Source organism: Schistocerca gregaria, chromosome 8 (genome assembly GCF_023897955.1).
Source record: "Schistocerca gregaria isolate iqSchGreg1 chromosome 8, iqSchGreg1.2, whole genome shotgun sequence".
In the NCBI taxonomy this organism is placed as follows: domain Eukaryota; kingdom Metazoa; phylum Arthropoda; class Insecta; order Orthoptera; family Acrididae; genus Schistocerca; species Schistocerca gregaria.
In genome coordinates, this window is record NC_064927.1 from 459464937 (window position 1) to 459488281 (window position 23345).

Consider the following 23345-nt stretch of genomic DNA (forward strand, 5'->3'; position numbering starts at 1 on the left):
ACCTAAGAGCATCACACACATCCATGCCCGAGGCAGAATTCGAAACTGCGCCCGTATCATTCACGCGGTTCCGGACTGAAGCGCCTAGAACCGCTCGGCCACCTCGCAGCATCAGTTACCCGAAAACAGAGACAGCCTTTGGTTTAAAAAAATCTTTTTATCATCTTGATGTACCACACATTGAAGACATACAGTGATGACCCAACCCGAGGGTCTACATCTATACTCTGCAAACCACCATGGGGTGCATGGCAGAGGCTAAGTCTCATTGCACCAGTTTTTTACCAGTTATTAGGGTTTCTTCCCGTTCCATTCACGTATGGAGTGTGGGAAGAATGATTGTTCCAATGCTTCTGTGGGTGTAGTAATTGTCCTAATCTTATCCTCATGATCCGTGTGTGATCGATACTTAGGGGGTTGTAGTATATCCATAGAGTGATCATTTAAAGTCAGTTCTTGAAACTTCGTCAACAGTCTTTCTTTGGATAGTTTACGTCTGTCTTCAGGAGTCTGCCATTTCAGTTTCTTCAGCATCTCTGTGACACTCTCCAATTGATTAAACTAACCTGTTACAATTCGTGCTACCCTTCTCCGTATACGTTCAGTAATACATGTTAGTCCTATCTGGAATGCGTCCCACACACTTGAGCAATACTCTAGGATGGTACGCACGAGTGACTTGTAAGACTGATTGAACTTCTCCAGTCTTCTACCAATAAACCGAAGTCTACTACCTGCTTTACCCACGCCTGAACCTATGTGATCATTCCATTTCCTATCCCTACAAGGTGCTACACCCAGGTATTTGTACGAGTCGGTAGATTCCAACAGTACCTCATACAGTCATAGGATGCTACGTTTTTTCGTTTTGTGAAGCTCAAAATTTTACATTTCTGAACGTTTAGAGCAATTTGCCAATCTCTGCACCATGTTGAAATGTTTTTCAAGATCTTACTGAATATTTAATCAGCTTCTCTTAGGTATACGTTCATTATAGGTAACTGCATCATAAGCAGAAAACCAGATTTTACTACTTATATTGTCTGCGAGGTCATTAATATACAGAGGTTCGAGTCCTCCCTCGGGCATGGGTGTGTGTGTTTGTTCTTAGGATAATTTAGGTTCAGTAGTGTGTAAGCTTAGGGACTGATGACCTTAGCAGTTAATTCCTATAAGATTTCACACACACACACACACATTAATGTACGACATGAACGGTAAGGATCCCACCGCACTTCCGTGGGGCACACCCGAAGTTACTTCTACGTCTAACGGTGGCTCTCCGTACAAGATAACTTGCTGTGTCCTCCCTACCAAAAATTCCTCAAGCCAGTCACAAATTTCACTTGATACGCCACATGATCGCTCTTTGGCAATAAGCGCAGCTGCGGTACTGAGTCTAAGGCTTTTCGGAAATGAAGGAACATTGCATCTATCTAGACGACTCGATCCAAAGCTTTCAGTATGTCATGTGAGAAAAGTCGGAGTTGGGTTTCACACGACCGATATTTTCGAAAACTACTGTAGTTGGCACTGAGGAGGTGATGCTGTTCAAAATCTACATCTACACCTACATACATACTCCGCAATCCACCATACGGTGCTTGGCGGAGGATACGTCGTACCACAACTAGCACCTTCTCTGCCTGTTCCACTCCCAAACACAACGAGGTAAAAGTGACTGTCAATATGTACGAGCCCCAATCTCTCTTATCTTATCTTTGTGGTCTTTCCGCGAAATACAAGTTGGAGGCAGTAAAATTGTACTGCAGTCAGCCTCAAATGCTGGTTCTGTAAATTTCCTCAGTAGCGATTCACGAAAAGAACGCCTCCTTTCCTCCAGAGACTCCCACCCGAGTTCCTGAAGCATTTCCGCAACACTCGAGTGATGATCAAATCTACCAGTAACAAACCTAGCAGTCCGCCTCTGAATTGCTTCTATGTCCTCCCTCAATTCGACCTGATAGGGATCCCAAACGCTCGAGCAGTACTCAAGAATAGGTCGTATTAGTGTTTTATAAGCGGTCTCCTTTAGAGATGAACCACATCTTCCCAAAATTCTACCAATGAACCGAAGACGACTATCCGCCTTCCCCACAACTGCCATTACCTGCTTGTCCCATTTCATATCGCTCTGCAATGTTACGCCCAAATACTTAATCGACGTGACTGTGTCAAGCGCTATACTACTGATGGAGTATTCAAACACTACAGGATTCTTTTTCCTATTCATCTGCATTAATTTACATATATCTACATTCAGAGTCAGTTGCCATTCTTTACACCAATCGCCGGCCGGAGTGGCCGTGCGGTTCTAGGCGCTACAGTCTGGAACCGAGCGACCGCTACGGTCGCAGGTTCGAGTCCTGCCTCAGGCATGGGTGTGTGTGATGTCCTTAGATTAGTTAGGTTTAATTAGTTCTAAGTTCTAGGCGACTGATGACCTGAGAAGTTAAGTCACATAGTGCTCAGAGCCATTTGAACCATTTGAACCTTTACACCAATCACAAATCCTGTCCAAGTCATCTCGTATCCTCCTACAGTCACTCAACGACGACACCTTCCCGTACACCACAGCATCATCAGCAAACAGCCGCACATTGCTATCCACCCTATCCAAAAGATCATTTATGTAGATAGAAAACAACAGCGGACCTACCACACTTCCCTGGGGCACTCCAGATGATACCCTCACCTCCGATGAACACTCACCATCGAGGACAACGTACTGGGTTTTATTACTTAAGAAGTCAGTGTTTCAGCTCATAATATGCACTAAAATTCTACAACAGATCTTTGTCAAGAATACTGGACGGTAGATATGTTGATCAATTCTGTTACGAAGGGTGTGACCTGCGCCTTTTTCCGAGAGCTGGGCACAGTTTTTTGTTCGAGTGTTTTACGATAGATTATAGTGAAAAGAGGGGCTAACGTAGCCGCAAATTCAGTGCAGAATCTGACAGGGACCCCATCGGTGCCTGAAGCTCTGTTCAATTTTAGCGATTTGAGCTGTTTCTCGATAAATGAGATGTAGAAATGAGTGCAACAATCGGCTTTGTTGCAGAGCGCTGTTGCTACCCTGCTGACCGTGTTGTCGCCTACCTTGCAGATGCTGTGGAGACACGTGGTGCTGCTGTCGGCGGCGTGCAGCGTGCTGGCCACACCCCTGGCGCGCGCCTACTCGTACGACAAGGTGCTGTCGCTGTCGCTGCTCTTCTACGAGGCGCAGCGGTCGGGCCGGCTGCCCGCCGACAACCGCATCAGCTGGAGGGGCGACAGCGCGGTCGAGGACCGCGGGCAGCGCGGCGAGGACCTGGCCGGCGGCTACTACGACGGTGAGTCAGCCCGCTGGGCCCGCTCTACCGACCCCCAGACTCCGATCATACAGCTGCTGAACAGTTCAGAGAAAATTTGTCTCGTAACAAATAAATACCCCACTCATAGGGTTACAGTTGGTGGGGACTTCAACCTTCCCTCGATATGTTGGCAAAAATACATGTTCAAAACCGGTGGTAGGCAGTAAACATATTCCGAGATTGTCCAAAATGCTTTCTCCGAAAATTACTTCCAGCATTTAGTCCACGAACCCACGCGAATTGTAAATGGTTGCGAAAACACACTTGACCTCTTAGCCACACAAACAATCCAGAGCTAATAGAGAGCATCATGACTGATACAGGGATTAATGTTCACAAGGTCGTTGTAGCTAGGCTCAATACCGTTTGTTCCAAATACAACAGAAACAAATGCAAAATAATTTCATTTAAAAAGCGGATAAAGTGTCACTAGAAGCCTTCCTAAGAGACAATCTCCATTCCTTCTGAACTGACTATGCAAATGTAGACGAGATGTGGCTCAAATTCAGACATATTGTAGCAACAGCAATTGAGAGATTCATACCTCGTAAATTTGTAAGAGATGGAACTGATCCCCCATAGTACACAAACAGCTCCGAACACTCTTGCAGAGGCAACGGAAAAAGCATGCAAAGTTCAGAGGAACGCGAAATCCCGAAGATTGGCTAAAATTTACAGACGCGCGAAATTTGGCACGGACTTCAATGCGAGATGCCTTTAATAGGTTCCACAACGAAACATTGTCTCGAAATTTGGTAGAAAGTCCGAATAAATTCTGGTCGTATGTAAAGTACACAAGCAGCAAGACGCAGTCAATACTTTCGCTGCGCAGTGCCGATAGTACTGTTACCGACGACTGGCCGCTAAAGAGGAGTCACTGAATGCAGTTTTTCGAAATTCCTTCACCGGGGAAGACGAATGGATTATTCCAGAATTTGAAACAGGAACAGCTGCTAGCATGAGTTTCTTCGAAGTGGATTCCTTGTGGGTTGCAAAGCAACTCAAATCACTTGATACAGGCAAGCCTCCAGGTCCAGATTGTATACCGATTAGGTTCCTTTCAGATTACGCTGATACAATAGCTCCCTACTTAGCACTCATATACAACCGCTCGCTCACCGATAGATCTGTACCTACAGATTGGAAAATTGCGCAGTTCGCACCAGTGTCTAAGTAGGGTAGTAGGAGTAATCCATCGAACCTATATCATTGACGTCGGTTTGCAGTAGGGTTTTGGAGCATATACTGTATTCAAACATTATGAATCACCTCGAAGGGGCCGGCCGCGGTGATCTAGCGGTTCTAGGCGGTCAGTCCGGAACCGCGCGACTGCTATGGTCGCAGGTTCGAATCTTGCCTCGGGCATGGATGTGTCTGATGTCCTTAGGATAGTTCGGTTTCAGTAGTTCTAAGTTCTAGTGGACTGATGACCACATATGTTAAGTCCCATAGTGCTCAGAGCCATTTGAACCATTTTGAACCTCAGCATCACCTGATTTAATTCGTCTACAGTCCATCATACAATTTACCCCTTTCTGTGCCAAAGTCAGATTTAACCCTGCGTAGTGAAGATCATCCTTTCTCCTCGAAGGGAACGATCTATTGATACGTAATCAGCCTGGTTTCAGAAAACATCGTTCTTGTGCAACGCAGCTCTTTATTCGCACGAAGTAATGGCCGCTATCGGCAGGGGATCTCAAGTTTATTCCGTATTTCTGGATTTCCAAAAGCTTTTGATACCGTTCATCACAAGCGACTTCTAATCACGCTGCGGGCCTATGGGGTATCGTCTCAGTTGTGTGACTGGATTCGTGATTTCCTGTCAGGAAGGTCGCAGTTCGTAGTAATAGACGGCAAATCATCGAGTAAAACTGAACTGATATCAGGTGTTCCCCAGGGAAGCGTCCTGGGACCTCTGCTGTTCCTGATCTATGCATATGACCTGGGTGACAATCTGAGCAGTTCTCTTAGGTTGTTCGTAGATGATGCTGTAATTTACCGTCTAGTAAGGTCATCCGAAGACCAGTATCAGTTGCAAAGCGATTTAGAAAAGATTGCTGTATGGTGTGGCAGGTGGCAGTTGACGCTAAATAACGAAAAGTATTTTGAGGCGTTCCACATGAGTTCCAAAAGAAATCCGTTGGAAATCGTTTACTCGATAAATAGTACAATTCTCAAGGCTGTCAATTCAACTAAGTACCTGGGTGTTAAAATTACGAACAACTTCAGTTGGAAGGACCACATAGATAATATTGTCGGGAAGGCGAGCCAAAGGTTGCGTTTCATTGGCAGGACACTTAGAAGATGCAACAAGTCCACTAAAGAGACAGCTTACACTACACTCGTTCGTCCTCTGTTAGAATATTGCTGCGCGGTGTGGGATCCTTACCAGGTGGGATTGACGGAGGACATCGAAAGGGTGCAAAAAAGGGCAGCTCGTTTTGTATTATCACGTTATAGGGGAGAGAGTGTGGCAGATATGATACGCGAGTTGGGATGGAAGTCATTACAGCATAGACGTTTTTCGTCGCGGCGAGATTTATTTAGGAAATGTCAGTCAGCAACTTTCTCTTCCGAATGCGAAATTATTTTGTTGAGCCCAGCCTACATAGGTAAGAATGATCATCAAAATAAAATAAGAGAAATCAGAGCTCGAAGAGAAAGGTTTAGGTGTTGGTTTTTCCCGCTCGCTGTTCGGGAGTGGAATAGTAGAGAGATAGTATGATTGTGGTTCGATGAACCCTCTGCCACGCACTTAAATGTGAATTGCAGAGTAATCATGTAGATAGATGTAGATGTGGTTGTCCTCATCCACATTCAAGCGCCAAAGAAACTGCTATAGGCATGGGTATTCAAATACAGATATACACTCCTGGAAATTGAAATAAGAACACCGTGAATTCATTGTCCCAGGAAGGGGAAACTTTATTGACACACTCCTGGGGTCAGATACATCACATGATCACACTGACAGAACCACAGACACATAGACACAGGCAACAGAGCATGCACAATGTCGGCACTAGTACAGTGTATATCCACCTTTCGCAGCAATGCAGGCTGCTATTCTCCCATGGAGACGATCGTAGAGATGCTGGATGTAGTCCTGTGGAACGGCTTGCCATGCCATTTCCACCTGGCGCCTCAGTTGGACCAGCGTTCGTGCTGGACGTGCAGACCGTGTGAGACGACGCTTCATCCAGTCCCAAACATGCTCAATGGGGGACAGATCCGGAGATCTTGCTGGCCAGGGTAGTTGACTTACACCTTCTAGAGCACATTGGGTGGCACGGGATACATGAGGACGTGCACTGTCCTGTTGGAACAGCAAGTTCCCTTGCCGGTCTAGGAATGGTAGAACGATGGGTTCGATGACGGTTTGGATGTACCGTGCACTATTCAGTGTCCCCTCGACGATCACCAGAGGTGTACGGCCAGTGTAGGAGATCGCTCCCCACACCATGATGCCGGGTGTTGGCCCTGTGTGCCTCGGTCGTATGCAGTCCTGATTGTGGCGCTCACCTGCACGGCGCCAAACACGCATACGACCATCATTGGCACCAAGGCAGAAGCGACTCTCATCGCTGAAGACGACACGTCTCCATTCATCCCTCCATTCACGCCTGTCGCGACACCACTGGAGGCGGGCTGCACGATGTTGGGGCGTGAGCGGAAGACGGCCTAACGGTGTGCGGGACCGTAGCCCAGCTTCATGGAGACGGTTGCGAATGGTCCTCGCCGATACCCCAGGAGCAACAGTGTCCCTAATTTGCTGGGAAGTGGCGGTGCGGTCTCCTACGGCACTGCGTAGGATCCTACGGTCTTGGCGTGCATCCATGCGTCGCTGCGGTCCGGTCCCAGGTCGACGGGCACGTGCACCTTCCGCCGACCACTGGCGACAACATCGATGTACTGTGGAGACCTCACGCCCCACGTGTTGAGCAATTCGGCGGTACGTCCATCCGGCCTCCCGCATGCCCACTATACGCCCTCGCTCAAAGTCCGTCAACTGCACATACGGTTCACGTCCACGCTGTCGCGCCATGCTACCAGTGTTAAAGACTGCGATGGAGCTCCGTATGCCACGGCAAACTGGCTGACACTGACGGCGGCGGTGCACAAATGCTGCGCAGCTAGCGCCATTCGACGGCCAACACCGCGGTTCCTGGTGTGTCCGCTGTGCCGTGCGTGTGATCATTGCTTGTACAGCCCTCTCGCAGTGTCCGGAGCAAGTATGGTGGGTCTGACACACCGGTGTCAATGTGTTCTTTTTTCCATTTCCAGGAGTGTATGTAAACAGGCGCAATACGGCGCTGCGGTGGCAACGCCTATATAAGACAACAAGTGTCTGGCGCACCTGTTAGATCGGTTACCGCTGCCACAGTGGAAGATTTTAATTGAGTTTGGACGTGGTGTTACAGTCAGCGCACCAGCGATGGGACACATCTCGGAGGAAGCGATGAAGGGGGGATTTTCCCGTACGACCATTTCACGAGTGTACCGTAAATATCAGAAACCCGGTAAAACATCAGATCACCGACATCGCAGGGTCGGAAAAAGATCCTACAAGAATGGGATCAACGACGATTGAAGAGAATGGTTCTACGTGACAGCAGTACAACCGTTCCGCAAATCGCTGCAGATTTCATTGCTGGGCCACCAATAAGTGTCAGCGTGAGAACCATTCAACGAAACATAATCGGTATGGGCTTTCGGTGCTCAAAGGCCACTCGTGTACTCTTGATGACTGCACGACACAAAGCTTTACGCCTCGCCTGGGCCCGTCAGCGCCGCGCTGGATTAGCCGAGCGGTCTTAGGCGCTGCAGTCATGGACTGTGCGGCTGGTCCCGGTGGAGGTTCTAGTCCTGCCTCAGGCATGGGTGTGTGTGTTTGTCCTTAGGATAATTTAGGTTAAGTAGTGTGTAATCTTAGAGACTTACATCCTTAGCTGTTAAGTTCCATAAGATTTCACACACAGTTGAACAGTTGGTCCGTCAGCACCGACATTGGACTGTTGATGACTGGAAACTGTTCGGACGAGTCTCGTTCCAAATTGTATCGAGCGGATGGACGTGTACATGTATACAGACAGCCTCATGAATCCATGGACCCTGCATGTCAGCTGGAGGACGCTCTGTAACAGTGTGGGGCGTGTGCAGTTGGAGTAATATGGGACATATGATACGTCTTGGTAGTTCTCTGACGGGTGACATGTACGTAAGCATCCTGTCTGATCACCTGCATCCATTCAAGTCCATTGTGCATTTCGATGGATATGGGCAATTCCAGCAGGACAAAGCGACACCCTAAAAGTCCTGAATTGCTTCAGAGTGACTCCAGGAACACTCTTCTGATTTGAAACGCTTCCGCTGGGCACCAAATTCCCCAGACATGAACATTTTGGAGCGTATTTCGGATGCCTTTCAACGTGCTGTTCAGAAGAGTTCTCCACCCCTTCGTACTCTTACGGATTTATGGACAGTCATGCAGAATTCATGGTGTCACGTTCCACCAGTACTACTTCATACATTAGTCGAGTCCATGCCACGTCGCGTTGTGACACTTCTGCGTGCTCGCTGGGGTCCTATACAATGTTAGGCACGTGTACCAGTTTCTTTGGCTCTTGAGTCACATCCTCATCTCTCACCGGCTCTTCCAACCCATTTTTTTTCTGAATCATCTGTCTTGTGACTGGTTTGATGCGGCCCACCACGAATTCCCATCCTGTGCCAACCTCATCATCTCAGAGTACCACTTGCAACTTAAGTCCTCAATTATTTCCTCTACTGTTTTTGTCAACTACAGCCTCCTCTAGTATTATGGAAGTCATTCCCTGATATCTTAACAATGTCATATCATCCTGTTCCTTGCCAGTGTTTTCCACGTATTCCTTTTCTCTCCTATTCTGCTCAAAACCTCCTCATTCATTTAACTTTAAGGTTCGCCGATGACATTGTAATTCTGTCATAGACAGCAAAGGACTTAGAAGAGCAGTTGAACGGAATGGACAGTGTCTTGAAAGGAGGATATAAGATGAACATCGACAAAAGCAAAACGAGAATAGTAGAAATGTAGTTGTCGAATTAAGTCGGGCGATGCTGAGGGAATTAGATTAGGAAATGGGACACTTAAAGTATTAAATGAGTTTTGCTAATTGGGGAGCAAAGTAACTGATGATGGTCGAAGTAGAGAGGATATAAAATGTAGACTGGCAATGGCAAGGAAAGCGTTTCTGAAGAAGAGAAATTTGTTAACATCGAGTATTGATTTAAGTGTCAGGAAGTCGTTTCTGAAAGTATTTGTTTGGAGTGTAGCCATGTATGGAAGTGAAACATGGACGATAAATAGTTTAGACAAGAAGAGAATAGAAGCCTTTGAAATGTGGTGCTACAGAAGAATGCTGAAGATTAGATGGGTAGATCGTGTAACTAATGAAGAAGTATTGAACAGAATTGTGGAGAAGAGGAGTTTGTGGCACAACTTGACAAGAAGAAGGGATCGGTTGGTAGGACATGTTCTGAGGCATCAAGGGATCACCAATTTAGTATTGGAGGGCAGTGTGGAGGGTAAAAATCGTAGAGGGAGACCAAGAGATGAGTACACTAAGCAGATTCAGAAGGATGTAGGTTGCAATAGGTACTGGGAGATGAAGAAGCTTGCACAGGATAGGGTAGCATGGAGAGCTGCATCAAACCAGTCTCAGGACTGAAGACCACAACAACAACATCAGTACACCTAATTCTCAATATTCTTCTCTATGACCACCTCTCAGCTGCTTCAAATCTGTTTTGTTCCGGTTTTCTCACAGTCCACACGTTTCACTATCATGCAATGCTGTGCTCCAAACGTACAATCTCAGAAATTTCTTCCTCAAATTAAGGCCTGTGTTTGATATTAGCAGACTTTTCTTTGCCAAGAGTGGCCATTTCGCGAATGATAGTCTGCTTTTCATATCCTCCTTGCTCCGTCCGTCATTTAAGGGGAATAACTGAGTATAACTGAAGATGGATGCAAAAACTATACGCACACAAAAACGTGAACCACCTAGAACGGGAGAAGGAAACGACATGAAACTTCACCAGTTGAGGGAGTGTGTTATGTTATTTCAGTGGTAGTCAACTCCACAACGAACTTGGCAGTATGAGCTAGGGCTGTTGATATTTAAAAAGAAACACCGGAAATATGATATATCGATATTTTAAAAAATCATAGTAGGCTCTCGATATATCGTAGAATGATATATATACTCGGAAAAAGTACCGACATACCAGCCTAGAAAAGTATCGGCTGTACATTGTAAATATACTGCCAGTTTTAGAGTTGTATATTGTAGTATTGATTTATTATTACATATTCTGAACGTCAACAAGCTAGCAGCCTGCGTATCCGCCTTGGAGCAAGAACTGAAAGGAAAACGATGCACTTTCGCTCTTGGCCAACAATGGTAACTGCATGTGAGTGGCACAATACAACGTCTGTGACGGTCCGTCGTTAAGATTCGTCACATATCGGATCTGTCTGGAACACTTCGTGTCGATTTCCTTGCTTTTTGATTTCTTCCAACGCCAAAGACCTAGCAGTTGCAATGTCAAAATTGCGTTGCGAAACTAAACGTTGCAGTTTCCTGTCGTCGGTAGCGCCGAGCGCCGATTACGTCATAACTTCCCCTCACACGTCTCCACCTAATGTAAAGATCAACCTTGTCAATTAAAGCATATGATTCTTGAGTTTCTCCTGGCGTATTTGATAATCAAAATATCCACGGGTGTACTGCGGTCTGCAGTGTCCAATGGGCACAATATTTCGGCGACCATACATGTCGCCATCATCAGGTGAACTGACGGACTGAGCTCCTGTGAACGTGCCGATACGGAGATCCGTACTCTATGGCTGCTCAGGGGGAACTGGGTTCGGTCGCGGCGGCGGCCGATTTAAATACCCTCCGCCCGCGGCGCGCTCGTGCGATGGAACAGATTGCGGCGGCGTCTGAGATGACGTCGCTGTGATGGCTCTGTCACAACTATACGTTTGCTCGATTTACTGTTGATTAACCCAATCCCTGGTTCCCAAGCATTGCTAATATTATAGCCACAGTCACGGTTTATGAGGTCGTCATTGGTGCGAATTTCGATGGCCTCTCTAACAACGCTGTCCCAGTATCTCGACGTCTGTACCAGAATCCTCGTGCGGTCATACTCCATAGCGTGTTTTTCCGACAAACAATGTTCAGCGACCGCCGACTTGCTCGGATACATCAGTCGAATGTGCCTCTGGTGTTCACGGCATCGATCCTCGACGACACGCATCGTCTGACCAATATACGACTTCCCACGTTGACACGGAATCTGGTACACGCCGGCCTTCCTCAAACCGAGGTCATCTTTGGCGCTCCCCACCAGTGCACGAGTTTTATTCGGAGGACAAAACACATTTCCGTCCTGGTGTTTCTTCAAAATGCGGGCGATTTTCCCCGAGAGTGCGCCTGTATATGGAATAAACGCAGTGCCTACCTCCTCCCTTGTGATTTCATCCATCTCCACAGGTTGTGCTGTAGTGGTTGGGCGGAGAGCACGTTGAATCTGCCACTCTGAGTACCCATTTTTTCGAAATACAGTTCTCAGATGTTCCAATTCCTGGGGTAGACTCTCTGCGTCAGAGATAGTGCGCGCCCTATGTACTAGAGTTTTAAGTACCCCATTCCTTTGTGATGGGTGGTGGCAGCTATCTGCGTGCAAGTACAGATCAGTGTTCGTTGTCTTCTGATACACCCCATGACCTAGGGTGCCGTCAGCCCTTATCTTGACCAAGACGTCAAGGAAAGGTAATTTACCCTCCGTTTCAGTCTCCATAGTGAATTTGATGTTGGGGTGTATGGAGTTAAGATTGTAAGGAAGTCAAGGAGTTCATCCATACCATGTGGCCAGATGACGAACGTGTCGTCCACGTAACGGGAAAAGCAAGTAGGTTTCCATTCGGATGACGACAGGGCTTCTTCCTCGAAGTTCTCCATGTACAAATTCGCTACCACCGGTGAGAGTGGGTTACCCATGGCGACTCCCTCCGTTTGTTCGTAGTATTCTCCATTAAAAAGAAAATACGTGGAAGTCGAGACATGCCTAAAAAGTTCAGTGGTCTTCTCGTCAAACTAATCAATTCTAGTGACTCTCGCAGGGGTACCCTCGTAAACAAAAAAATGACGTCAAAACTCACCATGATATCTGACTCATCCAACCTGAAGCTATCAAGGCGTTTAACAAAATCCACGGAATTATGGATGTGATGAGGGCATTTACCCATATAAGGACTTAATGTTCCCGTCAGGTATTTCTTCTCCAGTCAATGAGATTCCTGACCAAACACAGTGTGAGTTGTACGTATGGATGGTTATGAAGCTGTAAGGTGTAGGTAGAAACCACACGCGCCTCACATTCTCTGTTCCTCTTGTGAAGCACTGGATGGACAGCCTAATGTCTATTGATAAAATGTGTGCAGTAAGAACGCATTCAGCACACTGTACTGTCGGTGGTGGGGTAAATATGTACACGTAAACGATCGGAAAATCATCATCAGTGTCACGTAACTCCATTCCGCGGAAGGGCACAGAGAAATATGACACTTTACACAGCGTAATGGGGCATATTCTGTTGATGGAAAGAGCAGCGACCTCTGACTCCTCGCCAGACGAAAACAGGAGGTCCACATTCCTTTCACCAACAGGATTTGTACAGATAATATCATCATTTGAGCGCAGCACAAACTTCTGTAATGGAAGACTCAGAAATGGGCAACCTGGCGTTGTCAAGCAACTGAAAGAGTTGAATACAAAAAAGTCGCAAGATCTGGTAGGAATCTCAGTTCGCGTTTGTAGAGAGTACTCTTCGCCACTGATTCCTACTGATTCTGCATTGATCGCGAATCCCTCGGGCAGCGCAAACAGCCAAACGACAGGAGGAAAAAAAGAGAAAAAAACAGATGGCTCCTGCATACAAGAAGGGTACGAGAATGGACTGACAAAATAGCGGACCAATATCCTTCATGGCGGTTTGCTAAATTCTTGAGCATATTTTTTCTAATATAACAAATTTCCTTGACAAAAAGAAGCTTCTGATCAGAGATCAGCTCCAATTTAGAAAGCATCGTCCGTGCGAAAAGCAACTTGTCATTTTTTCACATAGGATCCTGAGAACCTTGGAGTGGGGTGTGGGGGACAGGATGATTTCATGGCTTTGAGTTTAGGAAAGCATTTGACACAGTGTCACACCGCAGACTGACAGTGAAGGCCTTAGCACACGGAATAGATTCTCAGATATGTGAGTATCGATGCCGTGAGCACCAGAGGCGCATTCGACTGATGTATCCGAGCAAGTCGGCGGTCGCTGAACATTGTTTGTCGGAAAATCACGCTATGGAGTATGAGCGCACGAGGATTCTGGTACAAACGTCGAGATACTGGGACAGCGTTGTTAGAGAGGCCACCGAAATTCGCACCACTCACATAAGAGTAGCGCTAGTAATGTTTGCTTTAAATATACGTGAGCGACAGTTACCTTTGAGACTGGATGTGATGAGTTGACGTTAGTCAAGAATGCGTTTAGGGCGACAAAGACGTCATTAGCTTGAATGGGATCGTGTAATAGGGCTACGAGAAGCTGGATTTTCCTTCTGCGATGCTGCAGAAAGACTTGGCAGGAATGTAGCCACTGTACATGATGGCCCGCAGCGGTGGTCACGAGAACATACGTTCGCAAGAAGACTGGCATCCGGGTGGCCACTTCGCACTGCCGAGAGGGAAGACCATCGTGTTCGGCGTATGGGTCTGGCTCATCGTACTACAGCTGCAGCAGCAATTTGAGTAGCAGTTGGCACCACAGTGACACAATGAACTGATACAAATCGGTTACTTCACGGACAGCTCCGAGTCAGACGCTCTTTAGCGAGGAGTCCACTGACTCCAAACCAAAGCCATTTGCGAATTCAGTGGTGTCAAGCGAGAGATGGGCAGGGTGAAAGTCTGCCGTGTTTTCTGAAGAAACCTGGCCCTGCCTCGGTGCCATTGATGTCCGTATGTTGGTTAGGGGGAAGGCAGTTGAGGGCCTGCAACCAACCTGTCTGCGTGCTAGACACATTCGACCTTCTAACCACTTGCAAAGTAGGTTAGAAATCAGATTAATAATGTTGCTCACGCAGCATATGTTCGCTTTATCGGGCAACAACAAAGTTATTGACTGTGGATGGTATCGTCAGAATGGAAATAATGAAGTCACTGTAAAAAAAAAAGTCATTAATTTTGGCACCTATCTTGAATGGATTCCCACGTAGATTTCGTGGAAGTTGTTATGGCTCATCTTGTTGATTCTAGGGTGATTCCACTTTGACTGCTAGAGGGTTCAGATCTGTATTTTAGCAATATTTGAAGACCTAACAAATGCGTGTTTCAGGAAATTCTTAATGATCAAACAATCCCAGATCAGAACAACGGTATGGTAGGAGTAATTTTTGACTTAGTGTTCACGATCCACATTTTTATTAAACTTCTTGTAAATTCACGTATAGTTCTTCTTAATTGTCACATGATCAAGAAAACAGTTTTGTATCAATCTTCATATATTTAATTTCTACTTTAACTAAACACAAGACTTGACTGTTCTCTTACAAAGCGAAATAACAACTTAACTTCCGCAAAGTGAAACAAAGACTGCTCTGTATGCATTCGCGCCAAAACGGTTACAAGTAAGTCAAAGATTATGACAGTCTCACAGAAATGAATACACACAAGAACCATATCACTGGAATATATCGATACGTCGGAGTACCCACACATTAATAAAACCAAACGTGAATATTGTCACAAAAATATGTCTGTTACTTCGCAGAAAAGTAGTACGATATTATTGGTATCGAGAACGGGGGGTCGAGTGCCGTAATGGTCCCTTAAATAAAGAACCATTACAATCTACACGTGAAGTTATGCTCTGGAGTGCAATTTTGTGTGACAGCAGGGCCCTCTCATGGTTATTCCACGCATCCTGTCTGCAAATTTGTACGTCAACCTGGTGACTCGGCTGTTGTCGTGCCATTCAGGAAAACCACTCCAGGGGGTGTTTTCCAGCAGGTTAACGCTCGACCCAATACCGCTGTTGTAACCCAAAATCCTCTACAGACTGTAGATAAGTTCCCTCGGCATGCTTGATCACCACATCTGCCTCCAATCTAGCACTTGTGGGACCTCTTTGAACGACATCCCCAGCTTCATTCACAAACAGCATTAACCGTCCTCGTATTGGCCGACGAAGTGCAACACGCATGGAACTCTACCCCGGAAACTGACAGCCGGGAGCTGTACAACACAATGCAGGAAAGAGAATGACTAGGAGTGATACAATATACCCTCCGTCATACACCGTATGGTGGTATGCGGAGTATGTACGTAGTTGTGGTTGTTGTGGTCTTCAGTCCTGAGACTGGTTTGATGCAGCTCTCCATGCTACTCTATCCTGTGCAAGATTCTTCATCTCCCAGTACCTACTGCAACCTACATCCTTCTGAATCTGCTTACTGTATTCATCTCTTGGTCTCCCTCTACGATTTTTAACCTCCACGCTGCCCTCCAATACTAAATTGGTGATCCCTCGATGTCTCAGAACATGTCCTACCAACCGATGCCTTCTTCTAGTCAAGTTGTGCCACAAGCTCCTCTTCTCCCCAATTCTATTCAATACCTCCTCATTAGTTATTTGATCTACCCATCTAATCTTCAGCCATTCTTCTGTAGCACCACATTTCGAAAGCTTCTATTCTCTTCTTGTCTAAACTAGTTATCGTCCATGTTTCACTTCCATACATGGCTATACTCCATACAAATAATTTAAGAAACGTCTTCCTGACATTTAAATCTATACTCGATGTTAACAAATTTCTCTTCTTGAGAAACGCTTTCCTTGCCATTGCCAGTCTACATTTTATATCCTCTCTACTTCGACCCTTATCAGTTATTTTGCTCCCAAAATAGCTAAACTCCTTTACTACTTTAAGTGTCTCATTTCCTAACCTAATTCCCTCAGCATCACCAGACTTATTTCGACTACATACCATTATACTCGTTTTGCTTTTGTTGACGTTCATCTTATATCCTCCTTTCAAAAGACACTGTCCATTCTGTTCAACTGCTCTTCCAAGTCCTTTGCTGTCTATGACAAAATTACAATGTCATCGGCGAACCTCAAAGTTTTTATTTCTTCTCCGTGGATTTTAATACCTAATCCGAATTTTTCTTTTGTTTCCTTTACTGCTTGCTCCATCACAGATTGAATAAGATCGGAGAGAGGCTACAACCCTGTCTGACTCACTTCCCAACCACAGCTTTCCTTTCATGTCCCTCGACTCTTATAACTGCCATCTGCTTTCTGTAAAAATTGTAAATAGCCTTTCGCTCCCTGTATTTTACCCCTGCCACCTTCAGAATTTGAAAGATAATGTTCCATTCAACATTGTCAAAAGCTTTCTCTAAGTCTACAAATGCTAGAAACGTAGGTTTGCCTTTCCTTAATCTTTCTTCTAAGATAAGTCGTAGGGACAGTATTGTCTCACGTGTTCCAACATTTCTAGGGAATCCAAACTGATCTTCCCCGAGGTCGGCTTCTACCAGTTTTTCCATCCGTCTGTAAAGAATTCGCGTTAGTATTTTGCAGCTGTGACTTATTAAACTGATAGTTCGGTAATTTTCACATCTGTCAACACCTGCTTTCTTAGGGATTGTAATTATAATATTCTTCTTGAAGTCCGAGGATATTTCGGCTATCTCATACATCTTGCTCACCAGATGGTAGAGTTTTGTCAGGACTGGCTCTCCGAAGGCTGTCAGTAGTTCTAATGGAATGTTGTCTACTCCGGGGGCCTTGTTTCGACTCAGGTCATTCAGTGCTCTGTCAAACTCTTCACGCAGTATCATATCTCAGATTTCATCTTCATCTGCATCCTCTTCCATTTCCATAATATTGTCCTCAAGTATATCGCCCTTGTATAGACCCTCTATATACTCCTTCCACCTTTCTGCTTTCCCTTCTTTGCTTAAAACTGGGTTTCCAACTGAGCTCTTGATATTCATGCAAGTGGTTCTCTTTTCTCCAAGTGTCTCTTTAATTTTCCTGTAGGCAGTATGTATCTTGCCCCTAGTGAGATAAGCCTCTACATCGTAGAGGGCGATGTGAATGTAGAACTTGAGGGCCGTGTGCTGAAGCACTAGAATTTGACGGTGACTTCGTATGCGGAAGAGCTAGCCGCTTTGTGATTCATCGGGCGAAAGTGATTTCCGGAAGGTCTCATGACAAGAATGATTTGGTCGCGAATTGCAGGCAGGCGGGAGAGTCTGTTGACCGACTGCTGGGGAGGTGAGCTTTCCAGCAGCCAGCTAACGAGCTGCGCCGAGTGTCCTCGGAGGCGGCGACGGTCGGCGGCGTCGGAACAATGCTTCTTGCATTCTTCCGCAGTCCTGCCGCGGCCGGAGGACAGTAATTATCGCCGCCGGAGCGCTCGCATGCTGATGAGGCTCGGGAGCACGCACTGGCCGTAGTGCGTTCCACGCATACCTTCCCACGCACCGCGGCGGAGGCCGGCTGACGCGGTGACAGCCCTCCTGCGATGACGTGGCCGTGACGTCTCGCTGCCCGCTCTGCGCGTCCAGCGCGGCGCAATGTACGAGGTGCGTTCAAAATGTAACGCCAAATTCTGTAATTCCACGTCATGTATGAGACGTAGCCGGCCGGAGTGACCGAGCGGTTCTAGGCGCTACAGTATGTAACCGCGCGACCGTTACGGTCGCAGGTTCGAATCCTGCCTCGGGCATTGATGTCTGTCATGTCCTTAGGTTAGTTAGGTTTAAGTAATTCTAAGTTCTAGGGGACTGATTACCTCATCAGTTAAGCACTTTTTCGTCGTACGATTGTTAAAGACGTCCTAAAAGTACCGGGTGATTATAATTAAGCTGCAGCTACTCGCAGACGTCCAGCGTTATTATCATACTGCAACGAAGCTTGTCACAATCTCTAATACGTTAATGTGAAACTGCTTCACGCTGGATAAAAATTAGTTCCAGTTTTGGTCTCCAGGTGCCAATCTGCGAATGCAAGAAAGACATAAAGAAATGTTTTTATGTTGTCGTCTTGAGCCCTGAGACTGATTTGATGCAGCTCTCCATGCTACTCTATCCTGTGCAAGCTTCTTCATCTCCCAGTACCTACATCCTTCTGAATCTGCTTAGTGTATTCGTCTCTTTGTCTCCCTCTACGATTTTTACCCTCCACACTGCCCTCCAATACTAAATTGGTGACCCTTGATGCCTCAGAACATGTCCTACCAACCGGTCCCTCCTTCTTGTCAAGTTGTGCCACAAACTCCTCCCCAATTCTATTCAATACCTCCTCATTAGTTATGTGATCTACCCATCTAATCTTCAGCATTCTTCTGTAGCACCACATTTCGAAAGCTTCTATTCTCTTCTTGTCTAAACTATTTATCGTCCACGTTTCACTTCCATACATGGCTACACTCCATACAAATACTTCCAGAAACGGCTTCCTGACACTTAAATCTATACTCGAAACGCTTTCCTTGTCATTGCCAGTCTACATTTTATATCCTCTCTACTTCGACCATTATTAGTTATTTTGCTCCCAAAATAGCAAAACTCCTTTACTACTTTAAGTGTCTCATTTCCTAATCTAATTGCCTCAGCATCACCAGACTTAATTAGACTACATCCCATTATCCTCGTTTTGCTTTTGTTGATGTTCATCTTATATCCTCCTTTCAAGACACTGTCCATTCCGTTCAACTGCTCTTCCAAGTACTTTGCTGTCTCTGACAGAATTACAATGTCATCGGCGAACCTCAAAGCTTTTATTTCTTCTCCATGGATTTTAGTACCTACTCCGATTTTTTCTTTTGTTTCCTTTACTGCTTGCTCAATATACAGAGTGAATAACATCGGGTAGAGGATACAACCCTCTCTCTCCCTGCATTTTACCCCTGCCACCTTTAGAATTTGAAAGAGAATATTCCAGTCAACATTGTCAAAAGCTTAATGTTTTCATATACAAATAGAAACGATCGTATGGCATTGTTGGCCGGGAGGCTGCATATGGGGTAGTTCGGCCGCCGTATTGCAAGTCCTTTTTAGGCGAAGCCACATCGGCGACCTGCGAGTCAATAATGAAGGACACACAACACCCAGTCTCCTGCCGGGAATCGAACCCGGGCCCCCTGCATAGTAGTCGGAAACACTACCGCTACGCTACGGAGGCGGACTTTCATATACAGTGGATTAGGAACAGGATGTAGGCAGAAATACGCAAACAACTGACAAAAACACATTGTTGGGTTCATTAGCCACAGCCTACACAATATTTGTTCACTATGAGCACTGGAGACGTCGACGAGTTGGTGCACAGTGCCAGATTTGCACCTGGTGGCCAAAATTGGAACTAAATCGGTTCCACATATCTTTCAGGTTTCATTACCATACGGTCATTAAAACCCATACTGGACCTCTGTGAGTATTTGCATTTGAATTGTAAGCACCCAGTATCTGAACAGTCTTCCCCACGTCAGATATTTAGTGTGTTATCAACAGTCAGAAAGGTTGAATAAGTTTTGGAAGTATTGGTAATTATTTATCTATACGTAGATCTAATATAGAGTCTACCTATTAACCTACATATTAAAAAAATCATTATACAGGGTGTTTCAGAAAGAATATACGTATTACAAAGTATTATTGTGTCCAAACTGGCTGCACTTGCCCGCAAAAGGCAAAGGTCCCGAGTTCGAGAGTCTGGCGCACAGCTTTAATCTGCGAGAAAGTTTCATATCAGCGCACACTCCGCTGCAGAGTGAAAATCTCATTCTGGAAACCCCCTAGGCTGTGGCTAAGCCATGTCTCCGCAATGTCCTTTCTTCCAGGAGTGCTAGTTCTGCAAAGTTCGCAGGAGAGCTTCTGTGAAGTTTGGAAGGTAGGAGACGATGTACTGGCGGAATTAAAGCTGTGATGACGAGTCGTGAGTCGTGCTTCGGTAGCTCAGATGGTAGAGCACTTGCCCGCGAAACGCAAAGGTCCCGAGTTCGAGTCTTGGTCCGGCACACAGTTTTAATCTGCCAGGAAGTTTCATATCAGCGCACACTGCGCTACCGAGTGAAAATCTCATTATCGATCGCTGCCCCTCAGCTCGGCCACTGGAGAAACGAATACATAGTCTGACTTGTATTAATAGACGTTAGGTATCAGTTGTCTTCTGTTGTGCTTGGTAACCGTCATAAGTTTAAAACGGCTAGGCCACATCAGAAATCATTTTGTGTTCTCGAGTTTGCGAAATGGAATTTCAAGATTACAGTGCAAAGATGTTATAAGTTGTGGTACCAAATTGAACGTCCGAATGGGTGGAACATTGTTAGATGGTATCGATAGTTTCTAGATAGAGGATGTGTATGTAAAGGAAAGAGTCCTGGCCGCCCTCGTGTTCCTGAAGAAAATGTTGCACGAACTCAAACTCTTTCCAACGTAGCCCTTCAAAATCAATTCGTCGTGCCTAAACAACAATTTGGCGTGTTTTGAGACGTCGATTGGTTATGAAGCCGTAGTAGTTACAGCTGTTACAAGCTCTGCGTGCTGATGACAAACGCAAGCGTGTGGCATTTTGTAACGAGATTCTTATGCTATTGACAATGATAACACTTTCGCACAACGCATCGTGTTCAGGGATGAAGCAACTTTCCATGTTAGTGGTCAGGTAAACTAACACAATGTTCTAATTTGGGCCCTACAGCACCCACATGCAGCCATTGAACAGGTGCGAGATTCGCCCAAAGTCAATATGTTTTGTGTGATTTCCCAATCATATGTTTTACGGCACATTCTTCTTTGATGGAAACACGGTTAACGGTGAGCAGTATCTCACTATGTTATTAAACTGGTTGTTTCCGAGGCACCCCCTTACTGGAGTCACCCCCTCACTGGAGTCGCAATGTGCGTGAATATCTGAATGAAACTACCGAACCGTTGTATTGGTCGTCAAGGAGATGGCGAGTTAGCATGTCTCAGCTAGGCTCCAAGGTCACCAGATTTGACACTCTCTGACTTGTTCCTGTGGGGTTTCATTACAGACAGTTTATGTACCACCATTCCCACAGACTTCAAGAGCCGGATCCATACTGCCATAAAATCTGTGATGAAGGACATGCTTGCCCGAGTGTGGGAGGAATTTGAGTATCGATGTGATATTGTTCGTGTCGCTAATGGAGGACATATTGAACATCTGTAATCTAAACTTCAGAGGTTCGTAAATATGTGTGTAAAGTTTTATATTCATATGTCTTAAAAGTTTAATAAATATATGCATTCAAAGTACGTAAATTCTTTTTGAAACACCCTGTTTATCCACTGTCGCCGGCGGTTCTAGGCGCTACTCGATGTTAACAAATTTCTATTCTTCAGAAACGCTTTTCTTCCCATTGGCAGTCTACATTTTATATCCTCTCTACTTCGACCATCATCAGTAATTTTGCTCCCCAAATAGCAAAACTCCTTTACTACTTTAAGTGTCTCATTTCCTAATCTAATTCCCTCACCATCACCCGACTTAATTCGACTACATTCCGTTATCCTCGTTTTGCTTTTGTTGATGTTCATCTTATATCTTCCTTTCAAGACTCATATCATCTCACAAAAAACGGCTTAAAATGTGGAGAACAGCAAAGGACGTATTCCATATGCCACAGCTAATTACCACCCCTGTTACTGCGATGTTTGTCTGGAAACGAAACAAACTTATCGTCTGGTAATGTTAATGATGAAACGCCATTAATATACACGAGAGAAGTAAGGGCCCTAAGACTGAACCTTGTGGAACACCACACGTAATTAGTATCCTGTCGGATGAAGACAGGTAACTTTTGTTCAGTCTCGCACACCGCAATAAATTCGTCGCTTGTGCTTCCCCCCTCTACACACACACACGCACACGCACGCACACACACACACACACACACACACACACACACACACACACAAACAGCTCACTTCAACAGCGCACTGCGCAGGTAGACGTGTGAGCGGTGCTAAGCGTAATGTATTGGCAAGTAGTGAGAGCGGCACTCGTCATGGTGCGGCTGACTGGACATGAGCGGCGACACGGGACACCTCTGGACACAACACAGAGGCGGCGGGCCGCGCAAGAAGCCGGGCAGCGAGCGGCCGGACCGGTCGCCGCCGCCCCGCTGCCATGCTGCGGACACGCGCGCTCCGCCACCGACACAGCCGCCGCCGGACCCGTCTCCATCACAGGCGGCCAGCAACCCGACAGCTGCTGACGGGACGGCGTCCCGGGCCGAGTGACTCGAGAGCGCGGGCAAAAACTTGCCGAATAAACGTCCCTGGGACTGTGCAACAGAGACGCGGCACTGCAAAGACGGGCACTGTCGCTGTCCCACAAGGATGCGTGTCGGGACCAGTGCTATTTACTGCTGCAACGGTGGGACCCTGCACTGTCTGATTAAAAGTTTCCAGACTCCTATTACGGGACCTCCTTACACATGGCTCTAACAGAAATTTAGGTAACAGAACAATTCCCCGAACATTGGACCGCAGCTATCATCCATCTACTACACAAAAACGGAGATAGGAGCAACCCAGAATGAGATTTTCACTCTGCAGCGGAGTGTGCGCTGATATGAAACTTCCTGGCAGATTAAAACTGCGTGCCCGACCGAGACTCGAACTCGGGACCTTTGCCTTTCGCGGGCAAGTGCTCTACCATCTGAGCTACCGAAGCACGACTCACGCCCGGTACTCACAGCTTTACTTCTGCCAGTATCCGTCTCCTACCTTCCAAACTTTACAGAAGCTCTCCTGCGAACCAAGCAGAACTAGCACTCCTGAAAGAAAGGATATTGCGGAGACATGGCTTAGCCACAGCCTGGGGGATTTTTCCAGAATGAGA

General features: G+C 46.1%; 1 protein-coding gene across 2 annotated transcripts in view; it reads left to right on the top strand.

Annotated features, from left to right (window-relative positions):
* LOC126284068 (endoglucanase E-4-like) overlaps positions 1 to 23345 on the top strand; it is a 370904-nt gene that overhangs the window by 223945 nt on the left and 123614 nt on the right. For both annotated transcript variants that reach the window (XM_049982697.1, XM_049982696.1), the window contains exon 2: positions 3110 to 3335. In XM_049982697.1, coding sequence (XP_049838654.1) covers positions 3110 to 3335 — 226 coding nt within the window. The remainder of the gene's footprint in view (positions 1 to 3109; positions 3336 to 23345) is intronic.